The sequence below is a fragment of the Narcine bancroftii genome, chromosome 2 (genome assembly GCF_036971445.1).
Source record: "Narcine bancroftii isolate sNarBan1 chromosome 2, sNarBan1.hap1, whole genome shotgun sequence".
Lineage (NCBI taxonomy): Eukaryota > Metazoa > Chordata > Chondrichthyes > Torpediniformes > Narcinidae > Narcine > Narcine bancroftii.
The window spans coordinates 190,512,038-190,539,966 of record NC_091470.1 but is presented as its reverse complement, the minus strand read 5'-3'; the positions used below and the strand labels follow the sequence as shown (position 1 = coordinate 190,539,966).

The 27,929-nt window shown below is 37.3% G+C and overlaps 1 protein-coding gene across 2 annotated transcripts in view; it reads left to right on the top strand.

Annotated features, from left to right (window-relative positions):
• Positions 1-23,942, top strand: part of LOC138754837 (E3 ubiquitin-protein ligase TRIM39-like) — a 38,644-nt gene extending 14,702 nt beyond the window's left edge. Inside the window, exons 4-7 of one of the 2 annotated variants that reach the window (XM_069919730.1) lie at positions 12,505-12,660; positions 14,290-14,312; positions 18,318-18,436; positions 19,609-23,942. In XM_069919730.1, coding sequence (XP_069775831.1) covers positions 12,505-12,660; positions 14,290-14,312; positions 18,318-18,436; positions 19,609-20,132 — 822 coding nt within the window. In that variant the 3' untranslated portion in view covers positions 20,133-23,942. The remainder of the gene's footprint in view (positions 1-12,504; positions 12,661-14,289; positions 14,313-18,317; positions 18,437-19,608) is intronic. The other variant, XM_069919731.1, reaches the window with a different exon arrangement.
• The last annotated feature ends 3,987 nt before the right edge of the window (positions 23,943-27,929 follow it).

The following is a 27,929-nucleotide window of genomic DNA, read 5'->3' as shown; positions in this document are numbered from 1 at the left end:
AAATTTAAATAGAGGTTAGAAGTTCACAATGACCACATGTAAACAAAAAAAGAAATGTAAACAATTGACTGTACCATGCAAAGAGGAGAAAAAACAAACACTAAAGTGCAAAAGTAAGAGTCCTTAAAAAAGTCCCTGATTAAATTTGTCGTTGAGGAGTCTGATGGTGAAGGGGTAGCAGCTGTTCCAGAACCTGGTGGCATATACAATACTTTCCAAGTTCTGGTACTTCCCAATTTCAAAATGTGTCATCTTCAAAGAAATGTAAGCGGTGATATTCCGAATTACTATCTTATTAATTCAATAAATCAAGATTCATATTTGCAGCCGTAAGTAGTGTTACAAGATCAAACCAGCAACCACAAAGAAGGCATATCACATAGGGGTAAAAATGAACAATTACTTTATAAACAAAAAAATTCACCTTCAAACTTTATTTCAAAATCTCCCCTTTTATAACATTGCCCACTGATTACTATGCAAATCTCTATAGCAGTGTAAAACTAATAATTTCCCCAGCCTAAATAGAACATAATGTAATTAAAGTCAAAGTTATATTTCCAACCAGCCCACAGAATCACTTAGACACAAAACAAACATAATAACACACAAGACTCACAAAACTTCGATCTCAACCAAAGCAAAGATCATAAACAAAATTCAGTTTGTTTGGTAAACTGAAGCCAAAAGATCTTAGAGAGAGAGAGAGCACAAAATTCGAAGTTGTCTTGTGTGGCTGCAGAGAGAGGAACTGCTGGCTTGGTCCGGATCCTTCTGGCTGCCTTCGGAATGTTCATCCTTTTTGAAATCCCAACATTCTAAACTGTCCTCCAGACCATGACTCATGCTCTGGGCCTCCTTCCACTCCACAGCATCACCCATTCAGTGGTCGTTTATCGTCCAAGTCCAGAAACTTCTAGATCATTTTCTGCACATGCTCAGTCTGTCTCCCACTCTCTCAGCAGTCCACCTTCACCTTGGCTCTCTAAGGCAAACTGTCATTTCTTAACATAAAACCACACAACACAGGCCAATACACAACATAGAACTCTGTAACACCTTCCTTGCTAAAAAAAATTGGTCCACAAGAACAATTTTTTAACAATTGATGGAACTATTACATAAATAAAATAAACTAAATACTCCATTTTTTTTACAATAAGTATGTGATTAGATTCATATCTACCCAGATTAACATCTTTACAAACAATCTGTTATTACATTATCTGTCCCCTTTATGTGTGTAATAATTAATTCAAACTCTTGTAATAGTAAGCTCCAATTCAATAATTGTCTGTTCTTATTTTTCATTTTAGACAGAAAAACTAATGGATTATGATCAGTATATATTATTATCAGTTTTTGAGCAGTACAAATATACACATCAAAATGTTGCAATGCTAAAACTAGCGCTAATAACTCCTTCTCAATGGTCAAATAATTTTGTTGATGGTCGTTAAACTTTTTCAAGAAGTATGAAATAGGATGTTCTACTCCATCATCATCCTTCTTCTATAATAGTACAGCACCAACCACTTTGTCATTGGTGTCCACGGCTAAAAAGAATAGCTTTTCAAAGTTATGGGACAAAAGTACAGGCTGATGGCATAAAATGGCCTTTAACTTCAGAAATGCTTCCAGGCATGCATCTGACCAGATAAATTTTTCTTTCTTTCCAAGTAGTTTTGTTAATGGGAGTGCAATTTCTGCAAAGTTTTTACAAAATCTGCAATAGTAGCCAATCATACCTAGAAATCTCCGAAGAGTTTTCTTATTACTGGGGATAGGGAACACAGTGATAGCCGATAATTTCACTCCAACCGGTGCCACCTGTCCCTGTCCTATCATGTAACCCAGATAAATTACAGTGGCGTGTCCAAACTCACTCTTGTGCAAATTCACTGTGAGGTGTGCTTCCACCAGACTCTGAAATAACTGCTCTAATTCAAGCATGTGTTCTTCCCATGTATCTGTACTAATTACTAAATCATCGATATAGACTCCTGTGTGTTCCCAATCCTGAATTACTGCATTAATCATTCTCTAAAATGTTCCAGGTGCATTTTTCATCCCGAAAGGCATAACATTATACTCATACAATCCTGAAGGTGTAACAAATGCAGAATTCCCCCTACCTTTCTCTGTCAAAGGAACACACCAGTATCCTTTTAAAAGATCAAACTTCGTAAGAAACTTAGCCTTCCCCACCTTATCTATACAATCATCTATTCTGGGAATAGGGAATGCATCAGTCTTTGTCACCATGTTTACCTTTTGATAATCTGTACAAAACCTAATTGAGTCATCTGGAACCAAAACACAGGGTGAACTCCAATTTGATTTTCAGATTATGTCATTTTTGAGCATATAATCCACCTCTTGATCCAACAATCTGCTCTTTTCTTGATTAACTCAGTAAGGATGCTGCTTAATAGGCTTAGCATCACTGACCTCCACATCATGACAAGCCACAGTAGTTCTTCTTGGAACATCTGGGAATATAACCTTAAATTTCATATGTAATGTCTTCATTTTTTCCCTTTCTGATTTAGTCAAATGCATTAAATTGGTGTCTAAGTTCTGTAAACCTATAGAATTTTCCAGCCTGAGGCTGGAACTGAGCACTTTCTGTGCTCCATGACCTTCCACAAAACTTATCTCCTCCTTACTTTCCTCTATAACTAGCACCTTGGTTGGAATCCTGGTCTCCTCCTCAGTCATTTTCTCAAAGGTTTAAGCATGTTCACGTGACAGACCTGTGTCTCTCTTCGACGATCAGGTATCTCAATGACATAGGAGACATGGTTTATTTTTGATTTCACCTTATATAGTTCTGAAAACTGAGCTCTCAAAGGGTTTGAGTGCATTGGAAACAAAACCAATACTTTGTCGCCAGGTTTAATGTTACTAATTTTTGCTTTTTGATCATACCGAATTTTCATTTTACCCTGAGCAGTTTTAAAATTTTTCCTTGCCATCTCGCAAGCCTGATATAATGTTTTTAAATTTGAAAGCATAATCCAGCAAATTTGATTGTATATCATTATGTATGACACAGTCCACTGTTCCTCCAACAATAGTAATCGGCCCCTGACTTCATGACCAAACACTAACTCAAATGGACTAAAGCCAAGAGACTCCTGAGTTGCCTCTCTAACAGCAAACAATAACAAATGGATTCCTTCATCCCAATCCTTATTATTTTCCATGCAATAAGCCCTCATCATATTTTCCACAGTTAAATGGAACCTTTCCAAGGCCCCTTGACTTTCAGGAGATAGCCAGACGACACAATTTGATGGACTCCCAATTCATACATCACCTGTTGAAATATTCCAGACGTAAAATTACTCCCTTGGTCCAATAGAATTTCCCTTGGTTGGCCAAACAGTGTGAAAAATTTTAGCATAGCCTTCACAATCGTCTTTGCTTTAATGTTTCTCGGGGGAATAGCTTCTGGAAACCTTGAAGCTGTGCACATAAGTGTTAACAAATATTCATTTCCCGTTTTGGTTTTTGGCAATGGGCCAACACAATCCACTATCACTTTTGAGAAGGGCTCCCTGAAAGCAGGGATGGGTTGTAAAGGTGCCACTGGTGGTCCTTGATTAGGCTTGCCCACTAGTTGACAAGTGTGACAGGTTCTACAAAAGTTCACAACATCCTTTCTTAATTTCAGCCAATAAAACTGTTTCCTTATCTTTTCAACCATCTCTTCACTCCAAGATGACCTCCTAAAGGTGTACTATGAGCCAACTTTAATATTTCATTCCTGTAAGTTTTGGGAATTACAACTTGCCTTACTACCACCTAGTTTTCACTGGCAGGTATCACTTGTGGTCTCCACTTTCTCATCAATATTCCATTTTGAGCAAAGTAACCCACTGGCTCAGTTTCAATTTCCTGGTTAGACAGAATCTTATCTCTTATCCCAGCAAGATCAGGATCATGCTTTTTTCTGGCTATTAATTCTTCTCTTGACAACAGCAAAGCTGGATCCTTAAGTTTGTCCTCAATACTTGCCTCCACTACAGGATCATCACAGACTTTCTCTACCTCTACCTTTTTTCTAGACATGGCTCTAGTAATGGCACACGCAGGGTAGATTTCCAAATCCTTTTTGGACTCATAAACCAATGGTTTACTTGTGAGTTTCACCACAGCTATAAATTTACCCTCTGCTAAATCATTCCCTGACAAAACAGAAACTCCATCCACCGGCAGACTTGATCTTATCCCTATCGTAACTGGGCCATTAACTAAGTCTGATTTCATCACTATTCTATCCAAAGATATAGGCTCTACTTCACCACCAATGCCTTTAATTAAATTCACATCTCCAGTATCGGTTTCCTCACCAAAATTCAAACGTTGCTTAATACAAGCGATTGGGCTGCTCCAGTATCCCGCAGGATTTTAACTGGCACTTGATTGGATCCTTCTTTAACTGAAATGAAACTGAAATGAAACCTTCAGTCATGAATGGTTTAAAAATATCCATAACTTTCTCACTCTGAACACAGGCAGTTCCTTTTCAGTTCAGGAGAATTTGCTATTATGTACCCTGGCTTCTTACAATAGTGGCAGATAACACTCAAAAATTTTTCCTTCACCCATTTCTCTTCCTCTCTTCCTTTAACCTCACTTCTAGATTTTCTTTCTACTCTACTTGGATTATCAGGAGTATTCGTTTGAAAGTTTTCCCTGGTGTCCACTTAGGCTTGTGGGTTAAAGCATATTCCTCTGCGAATTTAGCCAATTCTTGCCAAGTTTTTATATTTTTTTCTGCCAAGTACACTTGAATATCGTCAGGAACACAATTTTTCATCTCCTCAATCAGAATGATTTCCCTCAATAAACAAAGTTATTTTCTACTTTCATTGCGGCACACCACCGATCAAAAGACACAATCCTCGTATAAGCAAAATCCAGGTAAGATTGGGTTGCTGCCCTTTTTAAATTCCTGAACTTTTGTCTATAAGCCTCTGGAACCAGTTCATAAAATCAGAGTATAGCTTGCTTTACAAATTCATAATCAGCTGCGTGTTGTACAGTGAGACACAAGTACACCTGTTGGGCTTTCCCTTTAAGAACACTTTGTAGCAGGAGTGACCACTGGTCTGGTGGCCATTTTAAATTTACAGATACTTTCTCAAAATGCTGAAAATAGTGGTCTATTTCAGCTTCCTCAAATGGAGGAACTAACCTCACTTCTCTACTGACCAGAAACCTCTCCTCCTGACCAGCTCGTGGGTTTTGGGCTTTTCCCTCTCCTTGCATTAGGGTCAGCTTTAATTTAGCTAGTTCTAGCTCAAGCTTCCGTTCTTTCTCTCTCTCTCCTCCATTTCTGCCTGCCTTACTGCTTCCCATTCGACTTTCCTTTCTGCCTCTCTTTTTTTCTCTAACTCTAGTTTTCTCAAAGCCAACTTTACTTCCTCTGAAGTTTTCTCCTTTGGAAACTGTTCTAATGCAGCTTCTTCAAATATCCCCTTGCAAACAATACCCCCTAACAATCTTTTGGGCAATTTCCTTTGTTTTTCATTCAAGTTCTTACTGTAAGAAGTTTTAACTTGCCAACTGTAACCATCAGTTCTGACTTTTTAAGCCATTTTTAAATTAACCACTGAAGGGTTAGCTATGAACTGGTCAATATTCATAGTTGCTGGTGATTTATACACTCACCGTTTATTTTTAATTTCAAGCTGGAGGTTGAATCAAACTCAGATGACTGATAACTAAGCATAAGTCAATCGCCCCTAAAGCTTCCAAATTGGTTTGATCCCGGATGAATACCCCAAATTATGTTACAAGATCAAACCAGCAACCACAAAGAAGGCATATCACACAGGGGTAAAGATGAACAATTACTTTATAAACAAAAAAATTCACATTCAAACTTTAATTCAAAATCCCCCCTTTTAAAACAATGCCCACAGATTACTATGCAAATCTCTGTAACAGTGTAAAACTAATAAATACCCTAGCCTAAATAGAACATATGTAATTAAAGTCTAAGTTATATTTCCAACCAGCCCACAGAAAAACTTAGACACAAAACAAACACAAAAACACTCAAGACTCACAAAATTTCGATCTCAACCGATGCAAAGATCATGAACAAAATTCAGTCCATAATGTTGTTTGGTAAACTGAAGCCAAAAGATCTATGAGAGAGAGAGACCACAAAATTCGAAGTTGTCTTGTGTTGCTGCAGAGAGAGGAACAACTGGCTTGGTCCGGATCCTTCTGGCTGCCTTCAGAATGTTCATCCTTTTTGAAATCCCAACATTCTAAACTGTCCTCCAGACCATAACTCCTTCTCTGGGCCTCCTTCCACTCCACAGCACCATCCAGTGGTGGTTTATCATCCAAGTCCAGAAATGTTTAGATCATTTTCTGCATATGCACTCTCTCAGCAGTCCACCTTCACCATTGCTCCCTAAGGCAAACCGTCACTTTTTAACATAAAACCACATAACACATAGGCCAATGCACAATACAGAATTCTGTAACACTAACTTTAATTCATTGATAAAAACTGATAAACATTTTACATAACTTCGCATTAAGATTCTCATAACGATGAGTAAACAAAGCATTTACTGTATAATGATGTCAACATTCAAACAGATATAAAAGAAATAAACAAAATAAGATGATTAAGATGAATTCAAAGAAAAGTATTTTGAGCTTACATCTCTGTAATGATTCTTTGAAGATTGAGATACAAACTCTGTCCATTCGAATATTACAATCTATGACATTGTAGTAACTATGGTAACATGACGAACAACCATTTTTCTTAAAGACATAGTCATAAAATAGAAAAAAACAAGGTGTTAACCTTTACATTCGGCCCCTAATTATTCTTTGGCTTGGCTTCGCGGACGAAGATTTATGGAGGGGGTAAAAAGTCCACGTCAGCTGCAGGCTCGTTTGTGGCTGACAAGTCCGATGCGGGACAGGCAGACACGATTGCAGCGGTTGCAGGGGAAAATTGGTTGGTTGGGGTTGGGTGTTGGGTTTTTCCTCCTTTGCCTTTTGTCAGTGAGGTACAATAGTAAGTATGGTAAGTATAAAAATAAAAATAAAAATTTTCTGTGTCTTGTAAAAGACAGATTTTAGTAATAGGTCGATTTTAAGTAACCAGTCTTCGTTTTAATCCGCACTTGTCAAATGAAACCTTTTCTGTCCAGAACTGTATCCACGATTCTCCCCAGCAACCAAAATTTTCTTGATGCAGAATCATCCATGATAATTACAGTGTCTCTGCATACAAAATTGGATTTAGCTTGAGATCATTTTTGTCTTTTTTGTAATAATGAAAGATATTTTTAATCCATCTGCATATGGCATAAATATCTTCTTTCTGAACTTGACCCAGAGGCATTAAGGATTTAGATTTAAGAAATAAAAGATGATTCCATGTAAGTGCCTCAATGTCATTTGAATCAACAGAAATTTTCATTATTGGACGACTATTTAAATTGGCTTCAATTTCACGCAATCCTGTCTGAAGATAGTCGTAATTCAGTATTTGATTATTTAAAATGGAATTAAGAATTTTCTTGATTGATCTAATCATTCTTTCCCACACACCTCCATGATGTGATCCTGTGGGTGGGTTAAATATCTAACTACTTTCATTTGAAGTAATGCATCATGAATTTGATGTTGATTTGTTTTTCGTAACTAGTTGACCTCCTGTAAAATTAGATCCATTATTGGAACGTAATTCTTTCACTTGACCACGTCTGGCAATAAAATGTCAAAGTACATTGATAAAGGAGTCTGTATCAAGTGGTGATGCTATTTCAATGTGAATTGGTCTCGTAGTCAAATAAGTAAAAATAGCTCCGTATCGTTTTTCAACACTTCTTCCTTGTTTTACTTGTAAAGGACCAAAATAATAAACTCCCACATATATAAATGGGGGTTCATCAGATGAAACTCTATCTGTAGCAAATCCGTCATTTGTTGTTGTCCAGGTTTAGCATTTGCACATCAGCATTAACACATTTTGACATAATTATTTTCATCAATGATGAAGCACCAAGTATTCAATATTTCTGGCATAATTCTGACAACACGGCATTTCAATCACCATGACCTGTTTTCTCATGTATATGTGAAACAATCAATTCAGAAAGAAGAAATTCCAGAGCTAAGATAATTGGACGTTTCACTTCTTCTGGCATTACTGCTTTTTTCCAATCTTCCTCCTACTCTCAATACATCGTCTACCGGTATAGGATTTAACTTGTAAACACGACTTGCTTTTGTAACATTCAGATTCTTCTTCAGTTTTTGAAATCTAATTTATCAAATGTCTTTTTCTGACAAAAACAAATAATCTCCAGTATTCGCCCATTCATCAACTAATAGGTAACAGCTCTTTCGAGACTTTAGATTCTCTTCTTTGATATGATGTAAAAACATAGTTTTTAAACTAAGAATCCATGCTACTGCCTTTTTCAAATGAAACCATGAAGAATAATAGCAAATAAATTGAATAATCCATCATTCTCATTAGATATTTGAACAGTATTCACATTAGTGTTTTGGATTTCTGGATCCTCCATTGAAAATTCTTCTAACTCTTCTGGATATTGAAGCCAATCTTCTTGAGATTGCAAAAGAAATTGAGGACTAAACACTGAAGAGTTTGCTCTTTTCAGAAACAATTGAACTTTTGATCTTTGTGAAACCGTATCAGCTGGATTTTCCACTGATTTAACATAACTCTATTGATTAACTTCTTGATCTCATTAATTCTGTTAGTCTGTATGAAACCTCATGGTTTTGTTATTAATGTATTTAAACACTGATATACTATCAGATTAGTAGATCCTATGTTTTGGTCTGATAGTTATTTCATAAGGAAGAAACTTCCTTTATTACCCATGATAAAGATTTATTGATTCTTTTTCTGAAACCACTGAAGTAAGACAATCATCAATATAAAAATTATTTCTAATGATGCTTATAGCCTGAGAACTAAATTGCCCCTCATTATCTTCAGCACGTCTTCAGTATGAAGCTTCCTTTTTTAGCTTTAACCTGCACAGGAACTATTGAGAGCTTTGTCACAGGCCCCAGTAAGATTGTTTGTCTGAACCTAAGCTGAAGCATTCTCTTTAACTATGTCTTTGTCTTGGATTCTTTCTCAACTTTACTTCGTTGAGTACGCAGTAACTTGGGATGCTTTAAACTGCATATATCAAAACTAAGTCGCTTATTACAAGTTTTGTTGATGTGTCCTTTACACAAGCAACCAAAACATATTCCATTCTTCTTTAAAAAGTTTAATTTCTCATCATATGACCTTTCCTCCAATTGTGAACATCTTTCTAAAGCAGGTTTATCTTCACAATACAAACAGCTTCCCCGAACAGTCTGACCTTCCTTCTCCTTTGTTTCCTTGTTCTTTCTTGTGCTTGTATCTGACACAGCAGTAACAAGTGTACTTCCCTTTGGTTTCTGCTGAGATGATGATTTAGACTTCTTTACATCTTTAGGAACTATTGAAGTATCCTTAATATTTCCAAATACTGGTACAGTGTAACATGCACATGCCATTCCAAGAATTGTACAACATCCTCAAAAGTGGCGTTCCTTCCAGGAAGAATCTTAAGCTCTGCAACCTTGGTTCTCCATAAGTCCCTCAGCTTATAAGGTAAGTTATTAATAGAAATCGACAAATTAGCAAGCAAATTGAGCTCTTGCAAATGTACACTACTTCCCATTGTGTCACAACATCCTCTCAGAAAGAGTGCATATGCGTCCTCTCATTTTATTACTGATTTTATTATTTCATGCAGGCCCTTGCGATTTTATGTTCATTGCCATAACGATGACACAATCATTTGTTTGCCCTTTTCAAACCTTGTTTTGGATTCTTATATTGGCAACTTGTGACTAATTCCTTCACCTGTCCTCCAGGATACTGTTCCAGGTAACACAAATGATATTTAGCATTTTTAGAATTACTTTCAATGTGATGTTCAAAGGAATTCATGAATGTTAGATATTGCAATGGATCTCCATTAAAAACTGGAATTTCCTTCTTAGATAAATCATATGAACCTCATTGCTGTGCTAACAGAGCAGAAATTTCATTTTGTTTTGCTATGAATGATATTCTATTGTCTTGTCCACCATGGCTTGCGACTGGTTGTCTTGAGTGAATGGAGAAAACAGATCTTAAACTGGTGCCACCTTGACTTGTAAGTGATGGCATTGATGGGAATCCTTGGTGGAGATCCTTGTCTTGTCGTTGGTTCTCCAGCAACACGAAGAGATGTCAACGGTTGAATATGATCAACTCGCATGGTTGAATTTTTTTGAACTACCCTCCTTTCGGGAAGATTCCTATATTGTGCACTCTGGAGAGATTGAATGTCGCTCGCTCTTTCCACAGGGTTGGTCATTGTCATTTGAGCACTCGCAGCGACACCCATGGCTCCTTGCTCGAGTTGACTCGTTTCTCTTGGCTGCGGTACTGATTGATCAGTTGGAATGTTAGGAGCTAGCCCTTTGGGTATTTCATTTTGAGTGATAAATCTTGCAGAAGGCTGAGCTAATGCTTTCACTTTGACATATTCATTGCACATGGTTCCTCAAGCTCTAGTCTTTTCTCTATTCAATAATCCATTTTGTTCTTCACTAGTTATTCGTAACCTTTTAAGTTGCTCTTTTTGTTCCAATGGTTGTTTCTTGATTTCAGCTTCCATATCCTCTAAAGCATATATTTTCTTCAACCACTGTTGTTGTGGACAGACAGTAGCCAGGTCTGCTTGCACCTGAGCATGCATAGTTGATATGCTTGAAGCACGCAAAGCTGAACTTGTTCTAGATGCCTTTGAAGACTTTAAAGATCTTTCTGTGCTCATGACCTTGGAAATACTATCGTCAGGATTCACATATGAATTTTTAGACACCGCTGATTGAGTCTCTATCTTCTGCTTTTCACTCAGTGGGGCTTTGCAACATATATTCATCTGTTCCAGTTCCACTAACCTTTCAGTCAGCTAATGAGGTCTGCAGTGCCTTCTTGTTTGGTAGATGAATCCACTTCTTCTATGGTGGCTGGCTCCAACATCCTGTCAACCGTTGTTGGTCCACCTTACTGGCTCAATGCACAACCAAACAGTTTTTTGAGAGGAGCTGTTTGCTCAAGGTCTCTAGCCCAATGAGACTTCTTCTCCATCTTGGATTCTTCACACTGCAGCCTGTCTTCTCCTGGCTTGGTTCCTGTGAACTTTAAATAAATTTGTATTTTGCATGGTCCCTTTAAGAGGATTTCTCTAGCTGTCTCTGTTCTGCATACAGGCTTCTTCCATATCATTTGTTATAAGACACATACTTCTGGGTTTCCTGCCAATTCTGAAAACCCGAGCTCTTATCTCTCTGCAAGGCTACAGGTGTCTGCAGTCAGACAGACATGTTCTCATAGAGACTTCTCACAGGCAACTAAACTTCGTTAAAGGTTTAACGCTTCACAAATTATGGCTCTTTCATACAAATTTTACAAGTCTTTCTTTTAAACAAAGTTCACAATTATACTTTGAATAAGAATATTGATGACACTTTCCAAGTTCTAGTATTTCCCAATTTCAAAACGTGTCATCTACAAAGAAATGTAAGCGGCGATATTCAAAATATACTATCTTAATAATTCAATATATCAAACTTGTTAGTTGCAACTTCAATTCATTGATAAAAACGGATAAACATTTTGCATAACTTCACATTGAGATTTTCTTAATGATGAGTAAACAAATCATTTCCCGTATAATGATATTCAACTTTAAACAGATGTAAAAGAAATAAACAAAATAAGATGGTTAAGATGAATTCAAAGAAAAGTATCTCGAGGTTACATCTCTGTAATGATTCTCCAAAGAATGAGATACAAACTTTCTGTCCACTTGGATATTATGATCTATGATGTCACAGTTTCTGAGGTAACACTACAAACAACTATGTTTTTAAAGGGATAGTCATAAAATCAACTACAATTCGAAAATACAAGGTGTTAACCATTACAGGTTGTGGAAGTCTTGTGCCACTGAAACCTCTCTCCTGATGGCAACAGCAAGAACAGAGTGTGTGCTGGGTGGTGAAGGTCTTTGATGATTGCCGTTGCTCTCCGACGACAGCATTCTCTGTAAATGTTCTCGATAGTGGGGAGGGTTTTACTTGTGATGTCCTGAGTTGTGTCTACTACCTTTTGCAGGGCTTTATATTCAGGGTTATTGGTGTCCCCATACCAGACCATGATGTAGCCTGTTAGCACACTTTACACCACACATCTGTAGAAATTTGCCAGGGTTTCTGAAGTCATGTGAGGGGGGGGGGTGGTTTGGAACCTGCTTGCCTGTAACTTTAATTGTCCACCCTACTACCAACCTCACCTCCGCATTTGGGGTCTCCTATACTATGACCACATAACCCAAGGGAAGTTTGAGAGCAACATCTCATTTCCACCTGGGCTTGTTTCAGCCTTTCAGAGTCAACCACTACAACTTTAGGTACAGTAGAAGTCATGAAATGTGGACTCATCAGGAAATGGATCTGTACAGATTTTTGGATTTCCTGGATTTTTGGGCAGTACTTTTAAAATTCAAATTAAAAGAAAAGAAAAGAATAAATGATCAGGTAAATTTTAATTGTTTCTTCATTAGCAAATATTGTACACTTTGCTTATCAAAAAGAGCAGTTTTAAAGAAAAATAAAGTCAACACTTGACAAAAATATAAACAACATTTTTTTCACTGCAAAAAAAGTGTATAATGTTTGAAATTGTTTAAAAATGAACATTGTAAAAGAAAAATACAGTATAGAAATGAAATTCTATGTGATAAGATTTCCAGTATTAACCGTAGTCGCTTCTTGCCGCTGTGCATCTGGTACTCATAAGTGTGAGAGTTTTTGGAAAGTCTGGATTCACGGGTGGTCCAGTTTTTGGGCCTCACTCTTTCATGTCTGTGTCACCACTGGCCATTTCTGGCCATCACTTTGGCTCAGTTTGGATTAACTCAGTTAACCTACATGAAGAAGCACAATCTGATCCGAACTGCTGCTTAATTGTAACATCAAGCTTTCTGGTCTCACCCTATCAGCGATATTTCCTTTTTCCTCTTCAGCTTCTCTGCTATGTAAAACTAGTTTATTTTCTCTCTCTCTCTCCCTCTCCCTCTCTCTCTCTCTCTCTCTCTCTCTGTCTCTCTTTCTCTCTGTCTCTCTGTCTCTCTCTCTCTCTCTCTCTCTCTCTCTCTCTCTCTCTCTTCTCTCTCTCTCTCTCTCTCTCTCCCCCCAAGCTGGGTTGAGGCTACTGGATCCAAAACGTGAACAGTTTTGCTTCCATACAGACACCGACTTACCTGTTGCATGCTTCGATTGTTTTCAGGGTTTTATTTTCCTATATTTGAACTATTTGTGTCCTTTAATCTCATCTCTCCCTGTTACTAATCCATTGCCTTCTGCCTCTTCATTTATTCTGCCAAAATCCACCATGATGTAGTCTGATGTTTTTAAAATTTGGCTCATGAGGGGAGATAAGTTCAAATCGAAAATCAGGTGAAAAGTGTTGAATAATAAAAATGTATTAAAACTGTGGGTCTTTTGAATGCACAAGAAAATAGAGCAGGACGAGGTGATCAGTTCCTTCAAGTCTGGCCCAGTGCATGTGCTAATTATTGATGTTTCCTCTCTCCTGTCCTACTTCTCCACACCCCTTTTAATCCTTGATCGACCACCTCCACTGAAAATGGTTCCAAAGAGTCAGATTTCAGTACCTGCCGAGAATTCCAGAGAGGGGGGGGGGGGGGGCGAAGGTCCATTTGGCGACGTGTTGGCAGGACTCTGATGAGAAGGGTCCTGTTGAATTTCTCAGAATGAATTCCCAGTTGAAACATGTTCAGCGTCTCAGTCCTGGGTTCCAGCTGAAAATTAAATCTCAGTTTCAGAACAATAACTTTTTTAAATTTAAATTTAGACATACAACAGGGCAACAGGCCCTTCCAGCCCATGAGCCCGTGCTGACCAATTACACCCAAATGACCTAGAGACCTTTTAAAAGGGTGGGAGGAAACCTATGGAAATAGAGGGAGAATGTACCAACTCCTTACAGCCAGGGCCAGATTCAAACTGATGCTGTGATAGTTTTGAGTTAACCGCTATGCTAACCGTGGCACCATTCAACCATGTTGAAGCAGTGTTGAGAATGTTACAACCATCTTGAAACATTCTTATCTCTGACCAATTTCTTTCTCTTTTCTCTTTCAGGATGTTAAGTCTATTCTTGGCAGGTATGTGCTTAGTTTCACCTTATTCAGGCGACGGTTATTTTTGTGCAACCCCTTCACTCCATTAGTGATCCTTTACACATGGACATGGAAAGTGAATGAATTCTTGAGTTATTGGAGCAAACAAAACCTGCAGGTGCCAAAAATCTGAGACAAAGACAGAATCTGCATGCAGACCAAACACCATCCACAGGGACAGAAACAGGATCAACCTTTCAGCTTGATGACCTTTCATTAGAACTGGGGAAGACTTTGAAAATTCTCTACTTCTCTCTCTCTCTCTCTCTCTCTGACTCTCTCACTTTCTGTCTCACACTGTCTCTCTCTCTGACTCAATCTTTGTCTTTCTGTTCGTCTGTCTGTCTCTCTTTCTGCAAGTTTCATTTTCATTTGAAGGACTATATGGGCTGAAATAATGGTTACATCACAGAAGGAGGCCATTTGGCCTATGGTATCTATGTTGTCTCTCCATGGGAGCAACTAACAAATTTTTCCTCTGGAGCCTTACAAACTTCCTAGAACTGTAGAACATGACAGCAAAGAAATAGGCCCTTCTGCCCTTCTGTGTAGGGTTATTATTCTGCCTAGTCCCACGGATCTGCACCCAGTCCATAGCCCTCCTTACCCCTCCTATCCAGGCACCTGTCTAAATTTTTATTATTTGTCAAAATTGAGCCTGCTTTCCCCACTTCAGCTCGTTCCACAGTCCCACCCCTCTCTGCGTGAAGAAGTTCCCCCCCCCCAATGTTCCCTTTAAACATTTCACCTTTCACCAAGTCCTCTAGTTCTAGTCTCACCCAACCTCAGTAGAAAAATCCTGCTTGCATTTATACCCCTCATAAGTTTAGATACAAGTCTTCATTATTTCTTGAAGGCCACCATGGAACTGACTGGGCTGGATTACATTCCAACAGTTAAATATGTTTTCCTGTGTCATTCTTAGTTTTAGATTCCCCTATGCAAGGATAAAGCCTGTCACAAGCTTACCGCTGCTCCTCTGTAAGGTCACCCCCTTATCTTCCTGTGCTCCAAAAGAGAAATCCCACCTCTCCAGCCATTCCTTACGATTCATGCCAACCAATCCTGGTAAAATTCATGTGAATAATTTCTACCCCTTTCCGTTGAATGACATCTTTCCGTCAGCAGGGTGAACAGAACTGTGCACGGTACTCCAAGTGCGATCTCACCAACATCTTCTACAGTCGAACAGCTGGGCCTGGAAGAAGTATTGATTTAAAATTTAGACACACAGCACAGTAACAGGCCCTTCTGTCCCACAAGCTCATGCTGCTCAAATACTCCTACAGCCCCGTATGTTTTGGAGGGTGGGAAGGAACCGGAGCGCCCGGAGGAAACCCACACAGACATGGAGAGAACGTGCAAACTCCTCACAGACAAACGTACAAACTCCTTACAGGATGTGAACCCCGGTCGTTGGCACTGTCACAGCGCTGTACTAACAGCTACGTAAACCATGCTGCCTGTGATTCGTTTATTGCCATATACATCATACAATGACCCTATGCACCAAAATATTTACTGGCTGCAGCCAAGCATGTAGTATATATGTAAAAAGATAACAATCGTGTACACAATATGTATTAAATGGAGACAATTCTGACAGAATTATAGATAGTGAAGATTTGGGCTTCTCATCTCAGGAAAGATGTGTTAACATTGGAGAGGGTCCAGAGGAGGTTCACCAGAATGATCCCTGGAATTAAAGGATGATCACAAGAGGAGTGTTTGATGGATCTGGAGCTATTCTCTACACCAGTGTTTCTCAACCTTTTTACCCTTCTGGAACCTTTGAAATAGTTTTCATGTCTCAGAGAACCCCTGCATAAGAATTATTATATACCATTATTAATATCTATCTCTTTTATATTTTTTATCATAGTTCACGTGGGAAACATTATATATTTTGTTCGGATAACTTGTTTAAGGAAAAAAATTACCCTTTTTTTGTTAAATTTACTGGCAATGCCAAAAAAAAATCATACTACTCATTTATGAGACCCTCACACCGAGGTTTTCATTTCAAATAATATGAGGTTGAAGTTTTTATTATAATAACCAAGGATTTTCCAACAATATGTTGTTCACGTATAGTAAAATTACGAATATAAAATTAAACAAAAATTACCCAAAAATGCTTGAGCCTATTTATCACTGTTTCTCACGGAACCCCTAGCGACTTCTTGTGGAATCCTGGTTGAGAAACACTGCTCTATACTTTCCACTATTTAGAAGAATGAAGTCGGGGAGGTGGGGTGGGGGGGGGGCATGTGGGATGAATCTCATGAAAACCTACTGAACATTGAAAGGCCTTGGATAGAGGGGACGTGGAGAGGATGTTTCCTACGGTAGGGGAGTCTGGGTCCAGAGAGCACAGCCTCAGAAACCAATAATGTCCCTTTCAGACAGAGATAAGAAGAAATTCCGTTACCCTGTGGTGAATCTGTGCAATTTGTTGCTGTGGAGGCCAAGTCCTTTAAAGCAGAGGCAGGGAAGGGAATCAAGGGTTATGGAGAGAATGGGGTTGAAAAGGATAATAAATTAGCCATGATGGAATGGCAGGGTGGATTCGATGGGCTGAATGGCCTAATTCTTTTCCTGTGTCCTCTGGTCTTAGAGTCTTATTCCATCCAGGGGCCTGGTAAGGAGTTGTAATGCTCTGCTGTCATTCAAGATCATTTTATTCCTTAATTATTTTATGTCATTCCCTTTTCAGGGCCTGTATCTATGTTGCAATGTGGTGTGTCCCTTTAGAACAGAAATGAAGAGGAATTACTTTACCCAGAGGGGGTTGAATCTGTGGAATTTGTTGGCACGGACAGCTGTGGAGGCCAAGTCACTGACTCTATTTAAGAGAGAGGTTCTTGACTAGAAAGGGAATCGAGGGTTACGGAGAGCTATGTCCTATGGTCGTACACATTAAATATTACCGGCTACCTGATGCAGCAAAAAAAAAGTGATTTGCAGTAATGCAGCTCTCAAGAGCCTGAGAGCTGTTGGACAGAAACTGTTTTCAAACCTCGAGGTGCAACTTGGTACTTCAGTGTGGAAGCAAAATACAGCAGTTGTTTGAAACCTGAATAAACATGAGGATGTCTCGTCAGTATAATGGGTGTCCACAAACTATTTATTGGACAAAAGGATTAAAATCTCTCCCCAAACATGAAACCAGGGCTACTGGACATTTCCAGCACTTTTTTTTTTCAAAATCATCTGCTGCTTTTTAACTTCGGCTGCAATTTACTTTTTCATTGACCGAGTGTGGCTTATTTTATGCCCCTTTTGCACAAAATCTGGCAAATGAAAATATTTCCCACTTAAATGTTGATGGTTCGGTGCAGAGTCTGAATATTCAATGCTTTAAAGAATTTTAAAAAACCTTGGAGATTTAATGAAAGTCGCAAAGATGCTGGAAAGGGTTCAGAGGAGAGTGAAACATGAAAGTGTGCAGACGCTATGATTGTTGTCAGAAAATCTTTTCACTCGACAATATCCTTTTGACTTTTCCAGCATTTCGGTGAGTTCTTAGGGTTCAGAGGAGATTCACGAGGATGATTCCAGGAATGAAAGGGTTATCATATGAGGAGCGTTTGACAGCACTTGGCCTGTTCTCCTTGGAATTTAGGAAAAAAGAGGGGGTGGGGGGAGTAGTCTCATTGAAGGAATTAGAATGGTGGGGAACACTCGACAGGCTGAATGGCCTATTTTGGCTCCTGTGCCTTATAGATTTAAATGTTGATGATTCAGAGAAGAGCCTGAACACCCAATGCTTTTGAGGAACAAAACATCTTGGGGATTTTGTGCAATACACAAAAGAGCTTTGGTACCCAGCAGGTCACACAGAGGACAGAAAAGGTTGCGAAAATTTGGGTCTGAGCCCTTTGGCCATGTAGACAGCTTTTCCTGTTTAACTTTAATTCAAGCCTGAGTCTTTTTATAAAAATTATCAATCCATTTTTGCATCTTAATATTCTTTTATTTCTAATGCAGGGGTTCAAATTTGCAATTTCACAAACCCACAGAGGTGCCTATCGATCTCAGCCATGGTGACTTTAATGTCCTGTTTCAGTACAATGTGTGGAAGAGGATGCTGAAGCTGATTAAACCAGGTAAAATTATATTCCTGCTAAACAGGAAAGTCTGCAGGATACTGGGGTCGGGTGGAACATACTAACATGCTGGAGAAACTTAGCAGGTGACACAGGAAGTAAAGGTTTGAGCCCGGGTCCTTTGTCAGGTATAAGCAAAAACAGGCAGAAGCTTGAATAAAAAGGTGGGGGGGGGGGTGGCAGGAGGCAGGAGGAGAAGAAGGGGCAGGGGTACAATAACAGGGAAAAGGTTGGAGTAAAACACGAAAGTCTGCGGACTCCGCGGTTGAAGCAAAAATATAACCCAGAGAAACTCAGCAGGTCAAACAGTGTCTTTTATGTAGCAAAGGTAAAGATACAGAACCAACTATTCGGGCTTGAACCCTTCGTCAAGGGATGAAAAAATGTAGGCAGGCGCCCGAACAAAATGGTGGGGGGAAGGGCAGGGGGAGGAGCACAGTCCCAAGGGCAGGAGGTCATAGGTGGAGAAGGGAGGGAGGGCACAACAGCTAATGGGGAGGAGGGAATGGCTCTGTGAATGGAGAGGGAAAGGGGGTTGGGAGAGCTGAGGGAAAGAAGACAAAGGGAAAGGGTAGGGACGGAGAACGAGGAATAGTCTAGCAGAAACCGGAGAAGCCGATTAATGTGTCTGGTTGGAGAGGGCCCAGATGGAAAATTAAGTGTTGCTCCTCCAATTTATGGGTGGTCTTGGTTGGAGACTACATGAGGCCATGGACAGACATGTCAGTATGGGAACGGAGTTCAGAATTGAAATGGTTGGCCACTGGGAGATCCCTGTCACTGATGCAGACAGAGCGAAGGTGCTCAGCAAAGTATCTCCCAGTCGGTACCCAGTCTCTCCAACGTAGAGGAGGCCATGACGGAAGCCCTGGGCGCAGTAGACGTCTCCTGTGGATACACCAGTGAAGTGTTGCTTCACTTAAAAGGCCTGCTTGGGGCCCTAAATGGTGGTGAGGGAGGAGGTGTAGGGGCAAGTGTGGGACTTCCTGTGGCCAGAGAGGAAGGTGCCAAGGGGGCAATTAATCCTTTTACCTTGAAGAAGGGCTCAGGCCTGAAATATCAGTAACATGTCTTATTGACAGGGGTGCGAGACTGGCTGAGTTCCTCCAGCTTTTCTGTGTTTTGAATATTAAATTGTGAACATCCTGACGCTTTTTTTTTTCTCCATTTAGTTCCAGCAGCCCTGACGCTGAATTTGAACACTGCACATGAGAGACTTGTCCTGTCCAGTGACCTGAGAGCAGTGAAACTTGGTGAGAAACAGAATGTCCCTGACCAAGCTGAGCGATTTATACACTGGCATGCAGTTTTGGCTCTGCAAGGATTCCGAACAGGGCAACACTACTGGGAAGTAGATGTGGGGAAGAACACCTATTGGGGCATGGGAGTCGTAAAAGAGTCTCTGCCAAGGAAAAGCGAATTCAAGCCAGAACCTAAATCTGGCTTCTGGGTCTTGTGGTGTTTGGAAGAAAAATACACCATTATAAGTTCGTATCGTACTTCCATTCCTGTGAGAATCAAACCCCAGAGACTGGGCATTTACCTAGACTATGAGGCAGGCAAGGTGTCGTTCTACAATACAGATGACATATCGCATCTTCACACCTTCAGAGATAAATTCACCGAGAAACTCTATCCTTTCTTCTTAACAGGATGTAATATTGATTCATTGCAAATAGTCCATTTACACATTTAGGCTTATTTACTGTATATACACGTGCAATGGTTGAATTTTGTGGGTAAAATTTACTAAGTATCTGTGTCATTTGAGGTATTGGGAGCTTGGATAGACGGGCGGCCAGGGCAAGTATCCCGCATGGTTTGGAATTGGATAGAGCTCATATAGCGATAAGAAGGAAAACCTCTTCCAGGTCAAGCCCCACACTCTATCCTGATTAGAGGCTTATGCTGTCAAGATAGAGAATTGATTTTAAGAGTCGCAGTTCAAAATGCAAGAAGTAATCAAGACCCCTTGGTAGTTAAGAATAATAGAATTTTCTTTTATGCTGATTTGAGTCAATTTGTTATTAAACGATGTAAAGAATTTAATTCTGCCAAACCCGTTTTGTGAAAGAAAGGATATAAATTTACCTTTCGATATCCTTCAATCTCAGTTCTTTAGTGATGATGGTGAAGCTCTTACATTTTCTAATTCTTTATTGGATAATAATGATGAAAAGTCAGGAAAGTTTTTTCAACAGCCTGCACCCATCCAGAAGGAGAAAAATGGAGGGCGAGAGAGGAAATCTCAGCAGTTGGATGATATTGATATCAATGATGATCAAGTTAATAGAGATCTGGAGGAAGCATATCATACTTGAGATAATTTGTTGATTATTAATCTTTTTTTGTTCTGTTCGAGGGGTGGTTTGACTACTGACCCTCTTCTGAAGAGGATGGTCACTTTGTGGCATTGGTCACTCCCGAACAATTGGGGGGGGGGGGGAGGAAAATAATGTGGTACAGTATTTTTTTTCTATTTTGGGATTTTTTTGTATATGGGTTTTTTTTTCTGTGAAGCAGCCCAACTTAAATTTATTAGTTCATAATGTGCCTATATTAATCTCTTGCAGAGATTTTCTACTTTTCTTTGTGTTGTTGCCATGGAGAAGAGTTCCATCATGTGTGATAAGGTGGTCTTTGAAATGAATTGGAATAATGGCTAATTTAAATTTTGCTACTTTTAATGTTAATGGGCTTAATAATCAGATTAAGAGTAAAAGAGCAATATGAAGAAGTTCACTGAGGAGGAACATCAGATATTGAAAAGAGATTGGGTGGTTGAGTTTAATTCAAAAGCAAGAGGTGTAGCTATTTTGATTAATATAAAAAGTTATCTTTTAAATTGGAATCAGTTATTGAAAGGGTTGGTAGACTTTTAGTTGTTAATTGTAAAATTTATTCTGAATCTTGGATTTTAATGAATATTTATGCTCCTAATATGGAGGATGAGAAATTTATGTTGGATCCTTTTCTTAATTTAAATAAAGCATATGAAAATATTATAGTAGAAGGTGATTTTAATTGTTGTTTGGACCCATTATTAGATAAATCTCCAAAAGCATTAGTTATGACTAAGATGGCTAAACAGTTGATAACGTTAATGAAAGATATGAATTTAGTAGATATATGAAGGAGATTAAATCCTCATGAGAAATATTTTTTTGTTTTATTCATTTCGACATGATTCCTATTCTCGAATAGATTAATTTTTGGTATCAGCACAATTGCAAGGTCGTGTATTGAAGGCTAAATATAAGAGCAGAATTTTGTTTGATCATTCTTTGTTATTAATAACATGTACAGGTTCAGAGAGAATTGATAATACATATCGATGGAGATTTAATTTTTTGTTGTTGAAAAATGTAGAATTTTATAAGTGGTCAAATACAGTTGATTTTTAAAATAAATATGGACTCAGTTAACAGTAAATTTGTTTTATGGGATGCTTTAAAAGCATATTTGAGGGGATAAATTAGTTTTACTGCTAAAATTAAGAAATCAAATGTAGCTGATGTAACTAAATTAAAGGAGATAGAGATATTAGAAAAAGATTTACAGCAGAATTCAACGGAGGTTAAGAAAATATGTTTTAATTAATATGAAAGTATGATATAATTCATTACAATTATAAGTTTGAGAGGTTATTACAGAGAACCAGGCAAAGGTATTATGAATTAGGGTAAAGAGCTCATAAAGTTTTAGCTTGGCAGTTAAAAATGGAACAAGTCTCAAGAACAATAAATGCTATTAGGGACAATTCAATGATTACATATAAACCTCAAGAGATTAATGAAGTGGATGGATCGAATTAAGTATTTGGGTATAATCATGGATGTTAATTATCAATCTTTATATAAATTAAATTATGTTCTGTTAATTAAAAAAATTAAAACTGATTTGATTAAATGGAAAGATCTGCCTATTAATTTATTAGGTAGAATAAATACAATTAAGATGAATATTTTTCCATGTATACAATATTTATTGTATACATGATATTGTATACATACAATATTTATTGTATACATGATAATATTTTTTTTTGAGATTTGAATAAAATGGTTAGGGAGTTTTGATGGAGCGGGAAATTTTCAAGAGTAGCCTTGAATAAATTAACTTGGAAATATGACCTAGGGGGACTACGTTTACCACATTTTCGAAATTATTATGAAGCAGCCCAACTTAAATTTATTCGTTCATTGATGGATTTGGAACGGACCCCTAGTTGGGCCAAAATTGAGATGGCAAATATTTTTGAATTGGAAAACATCAATTTTTGTTTAGATGGAATGAAATTTATTACAGCAACATAATGTGCCTATATTAAAACATTTAATGAAGCTATGGACAAAGAAAAAGAAAATGATAGGTTCTAGTGGTTAATTGTCGGCCTTGACTCCGTTGTATAATAATCAACTTATTTCTTTCTCAATACATAATCGAAGTTTATTATATTGGAGATTTAAAGGTGTGGAAAATTTGAGAGATTGTTTTAAAGAAGGTAAATTTTTATCTTTTGATCAGATGAGGGACAGTTATGGTATTGATAAGAATTCTTTGTTTCTTGATTATCAAATTCGATCTTTGGTAAAGCATGTGCTTGGTAGAGATATGATTTTACCTGAAATGACTAAATTTGAGACTTTTCTTATGAAGGTACCAGAGAAGGGTTATATTTCAGTTATGAATCAAATATTACAGGATGGTATGGATAAAAAGGGTTTGGATAAATCTAAAGGTAAATGGGAAGTGGAAATTGGTTTTATTTTTTTTCCAAGGATGATTGGTCAGATATTTGTTATGATAGTGTAACTAGACTGATAAATGCACATTATGCAATGATTAATTATAATTTTTTACATCAATTATACTTAACACCTGAAAAGCTAAAAAAGTATGGTTTTCATGAATCAGATTTGTGTTTTAGATGTGGCAACGCTGTTGGAACTTTTTTTCACGCTGTTTGGTCATATATATATATACACAATCTTTTTGGAAGAAAGTACAATTGTTTCTGGAATACCTGTACAAGATTTAAAATACCTTTAGACCCGACAGTATTTTTATTTGGTAGTTTGCAACCTCTGAAAGGTCTGGGATTAGATAAATTTCAACTTGCTTTTGTATATTTAGCATTATCTGTAGCAAAAAAATGTATTGCTAGTACATGGAAAGATACGAATATGATTGATATTAATAGATGGCATAATGAGATGAAATATTGTTTAATAATGGAAAAAATCACATATGTTTCACGTGATAACTATAGTTTTTTTATTAATAAGTGGTTGTTATATTCAGAATATTTACATTTTGATTTACATTGATTAGATCTTAATATGTATGTTTAATTTTTCTTTAATTTTTTTTCTCTCTTTATGGCTCTCCTTAGGAGAGTTGGCTGAAAGGGGGGGGTCTCTTTTTTTTCTTTTATATATATATACAATATATCGTTCATGTTTAGTTTATTGTTATATATGTTACTTATCTGTATTTTGAATGAATAAATAAAGTTTAAAATAAAAGAGATTAATGAAATGTTTAGAGAATTTTATGAAAAATTATATACATCTGAAGTAGTGAAGGATGAGGTTAAAATTGAATATTTTAAAAGATATGATCTGGATTTACCCTTTTTGAATGGTAAGGATGTTAAAGATTTGGACGCTCCTTTTACTGCTAAATAAGTGATAGACGCTCTCTGATCCATGCCAAATGGGAAGTCTCCATGGACGATGATTTTACTTCTGAATTTTATTTAAAAATTTCAAGACTTATTAATTCCATTAATGATGGAAGTATTGAAAGAGAGGATGGAGGTTCATTCTTTTCTGGACTCCTTTTCTCAAGCAATGATTACAGTATTCTTATGAAAGAAAGGAACCCATTGAAAGCTGGGGCTTATAGACCAATTTTGTTATTGAATGTTGATTATAAAGTTTAATCAAGGATCCAGCTAATAGATTGGCTAAATATTTACCAGATTTAATTCATTTAGGTCAGGCGGGTTTTATTAAAAATCATTATTTGGCAGATAATATTGTGATGTTGATATCTTTGATTAACATTTCTTGGGAGGGATCCAACCTACCAATGGTTATTTAATTGGATTCAGAAAAGGCCTTTGATCAAGTAGAGGGGAGTTTTTTATTTAAAGTTTTAGAGAAATTTAAATTTGGCCCAATTTTCATTGGTTGGATTAAGGCTTACTGCTAGACTTGTGACAAATGGACAGTTATCTTTACCCTTTATGTTAACTTAATCAACTAGACAAGGCTGTCCTTTGTCACCAGCTCTATTTGCATTAGCTATTGAACCTTTGGCTCAGATGATTAGACAAAATAGTAATATTAAAAGTATTAAGGTGAAATCTGATGAATTTAAAATTAATTTATTTGCAGATGATATTTTGATATATTTAACAGAACCTCAGAATTCTTTGAAGTGTCCACATGAAAGAATGGAATAATATGTGAGATATCAGGTTATAAAATCAATTGGGAAAAGAATGAGATTATGTCATTAGCCAAAACGGATTATTCTTCTTGTAAGTATATTGTGAAATTGAAATGGTAGGATCAAATTAATAACTTAGGTGTTAAGGTAGATAGTAATTTAGTCACTTATATGAATTAAATTATTTACCGTTAATGTCTAAAATTAAATATGATTTGAATTGATGGAAAGATTTAGCGATTATATTAATAGGAAGTGTTAATTGTATTAAAATGAATATCTTTCCTCAAATTTAGTATTTTTTCAATCTATTCCTCGTACGATTCCTTTTTAAGGATTTAAATGCTTTGGTGAGGAAATTTTTATGGAAGGATAAAATGGTAAGGGTATCTTTAGAAAAATTAACTTGGAAATATGAATTAGGAGGTTTACAACTCCCCAATTTTCAAAATTATTATGATGTAGCACAATAGAAATTTATTAATAGGATGTTTGAAATGGACAGACCCTTGATATGGGCTGATATTGAATTATCTCAAATTGGTGAGAAGAGGATAGATCAGTTTATTTATAGATGGAGCCCTAAGCTATTGAGTCATTATAATTTGCCTGTTTTGAAACAGAATGGATTTATGGTATAAAAAAATGAAGTTATAGGTACTCAAGGTAAGATTTCAGACAAAACTCCGTTGGATCAAAATAAGCTTTTCCCCTTTACACTTAATAATCAGCTTTTGAAGTTGAGCAGCCATGGCTGGGAGGAGGGATGGCAATTGGGCCGTTGGGAGCTCTGGTGGGCAGGCGTCCAGGGCCAAAAATGGTGGAGGGGGGGGGTTGGTCACCTTTTATACATATTGACCATTACACATGTATATACGGTAGTTGGTAGCTGGTCACATAGGGGCAGTTGTGAGAAAAGTAGAAGGGCTATGCACTGTGAGGCTGGGAAGGGTTAGATAATTGGTTCTCAATCTTTTTTGCCCTAGGCCCCATTTTAATTTTTCAAAAAAAGACCTACGCCCCACCATAAGTGGAAAAAAGTTATATATTCAAAAGAAGTTTTAATGAAATCATGTACTAGTGTATTTCAATGCAATTGAGGTTGAGAATACACTGGAACACATTTCATATTCAACTACTACTTCCATCTGTCAACCATCTTAGATACACATTCAACAATTGTTGTCACTTCAGTGGAACCTTGCCCCTAACACTGGCTGCAGATTTTTTTTTGATTCGAGGGACGAATTTTGCTAGTTTCCACCTTAAATCCCCATGTTCTATAATCTCCAGTCAGTTTCTCTCAGCTTGCAGCAAATCACTAACAGTATTGAAACCACATTCTACTAAATAAGATGGAAAATGTATCAATAGTTCCCTTGCTAAAGTAGTCAAGTTTGGATCTTTCTTTTTGATCTTGTTAGACAGCCACATCATGGTTCCTTTCACTTTGAACAGAGTTTTCACAGATTTGTCATGTTGCAACTCAGATAACTCCTCTTAGAATTTCAGATAAGTCCACCAGCAATGGCTGTTAACCAAGAGGGAAAATCCATTGCTTTGAAATCACCAAATCTATAATTGAAGTCAGTAACCTTCATTTTCAAATGGTCAACAATGACGTTTGTCGTAGCATTTGTTCCCTCACACTTATTCAACCAATAGAATTGACTGAAATTTCTTACAGAAATATTCCTTTGGCATAATTCTAGACGTGTCATGAATCTAAATATCTGTTTTTGCATCAACGAGCGTCATATTTGCTAATTGGAGTTGCTTGTTCAATGTACTTAGTTTCTCAATAATGTCCGTCAAGTAACTCACATAAGCTCTTGCTAACAACAAATGGAAAAGCTTGTCCTTCAAAAACTTGCTGAGGAGATCAAACAGTTCCATAAACCTTTTGAAGCAGTTTCCCTTTGACAACCATCTTATTTCAGTGTGAAGTAATAGTCTCACATGTTCTGTATTTTTATCAACACAAAACTGCCTAAACAGACATTCACATTTGGCATTAGCTTTAATAGCATTAATACACTTAATCACAGAATACAGAACAGGGGAAAATTTCTTAGCAACTAAGTTTTCTCGGTGGATAACACAATGCACAACCAACATGTTTGGATTTTCATCCTTCATTAATTTTAAACATCCTGTCTTTTTTTGCCCATCATAGCAGATGTATCATCTGCAGCACAAGATATGATGTTTCCTTTTGGTAATTTCATTTTCATCCAATTTTTGAGCTTGCTGTAGATATCAAACTTCAGTAGTGATTTTTTCTAATGATTATTAAAAAATCTTGAAACTTTTGGTGATCAATATATCTCACATATGCCAATAACAGCCTCATTGTCCTGTACAGTAGATTCATCCAGTTGTATTGAGAACTTTTGTGATTTCAACCTCAATAAGCTGTTTTTCAACATCTTGACCCATGTCATTTGTCCTGTTGCAGACAGTACTTTTACTCAATGGCATTGCTCGGACATCTTTGTCATTCTTTTGCAGAACTGTTTTGAGAAACAATAATATTGCAGGTTTAACCATTTCCTCCCCAATCATATGATTCTTCCCATGTTTTGCTGTCAGCGGAGAAATTGCTGTCAGCGGAGAAATTTCATACCGAGCTTCAAGAGTATGATTTAGGGCTGTAGTTTGCACAGTGAATAATCAAGTGATTTTTGATTTATTTTCAAACTTCTCTTTCAGTGATTTAAAATATTCCAATTTCGAAATGACATGGTTAGGATGTTTTACCCTCAAATGAGCTTCAAGACGGCCTGCTTTCATTGATTCATTTCTCAAAGTCTGTTGGCATAATAGGCAAAAAAAGGTGCACATTTACCGTGTGCTGTAGGTATAAACCCAAACTTCAATAACTCCACTAAAAATTTGCTTGTTTGGTCTTCTCCCTGAAACAAATTAATCAATATTTTATTGTGTCTTAGAAATGAAAAATGTAATAAAAGTAATGATCGAATCAAAGGAAGAAAACTGACCCTGAAAAAAAAAACACTAGTACAGTTTCTGA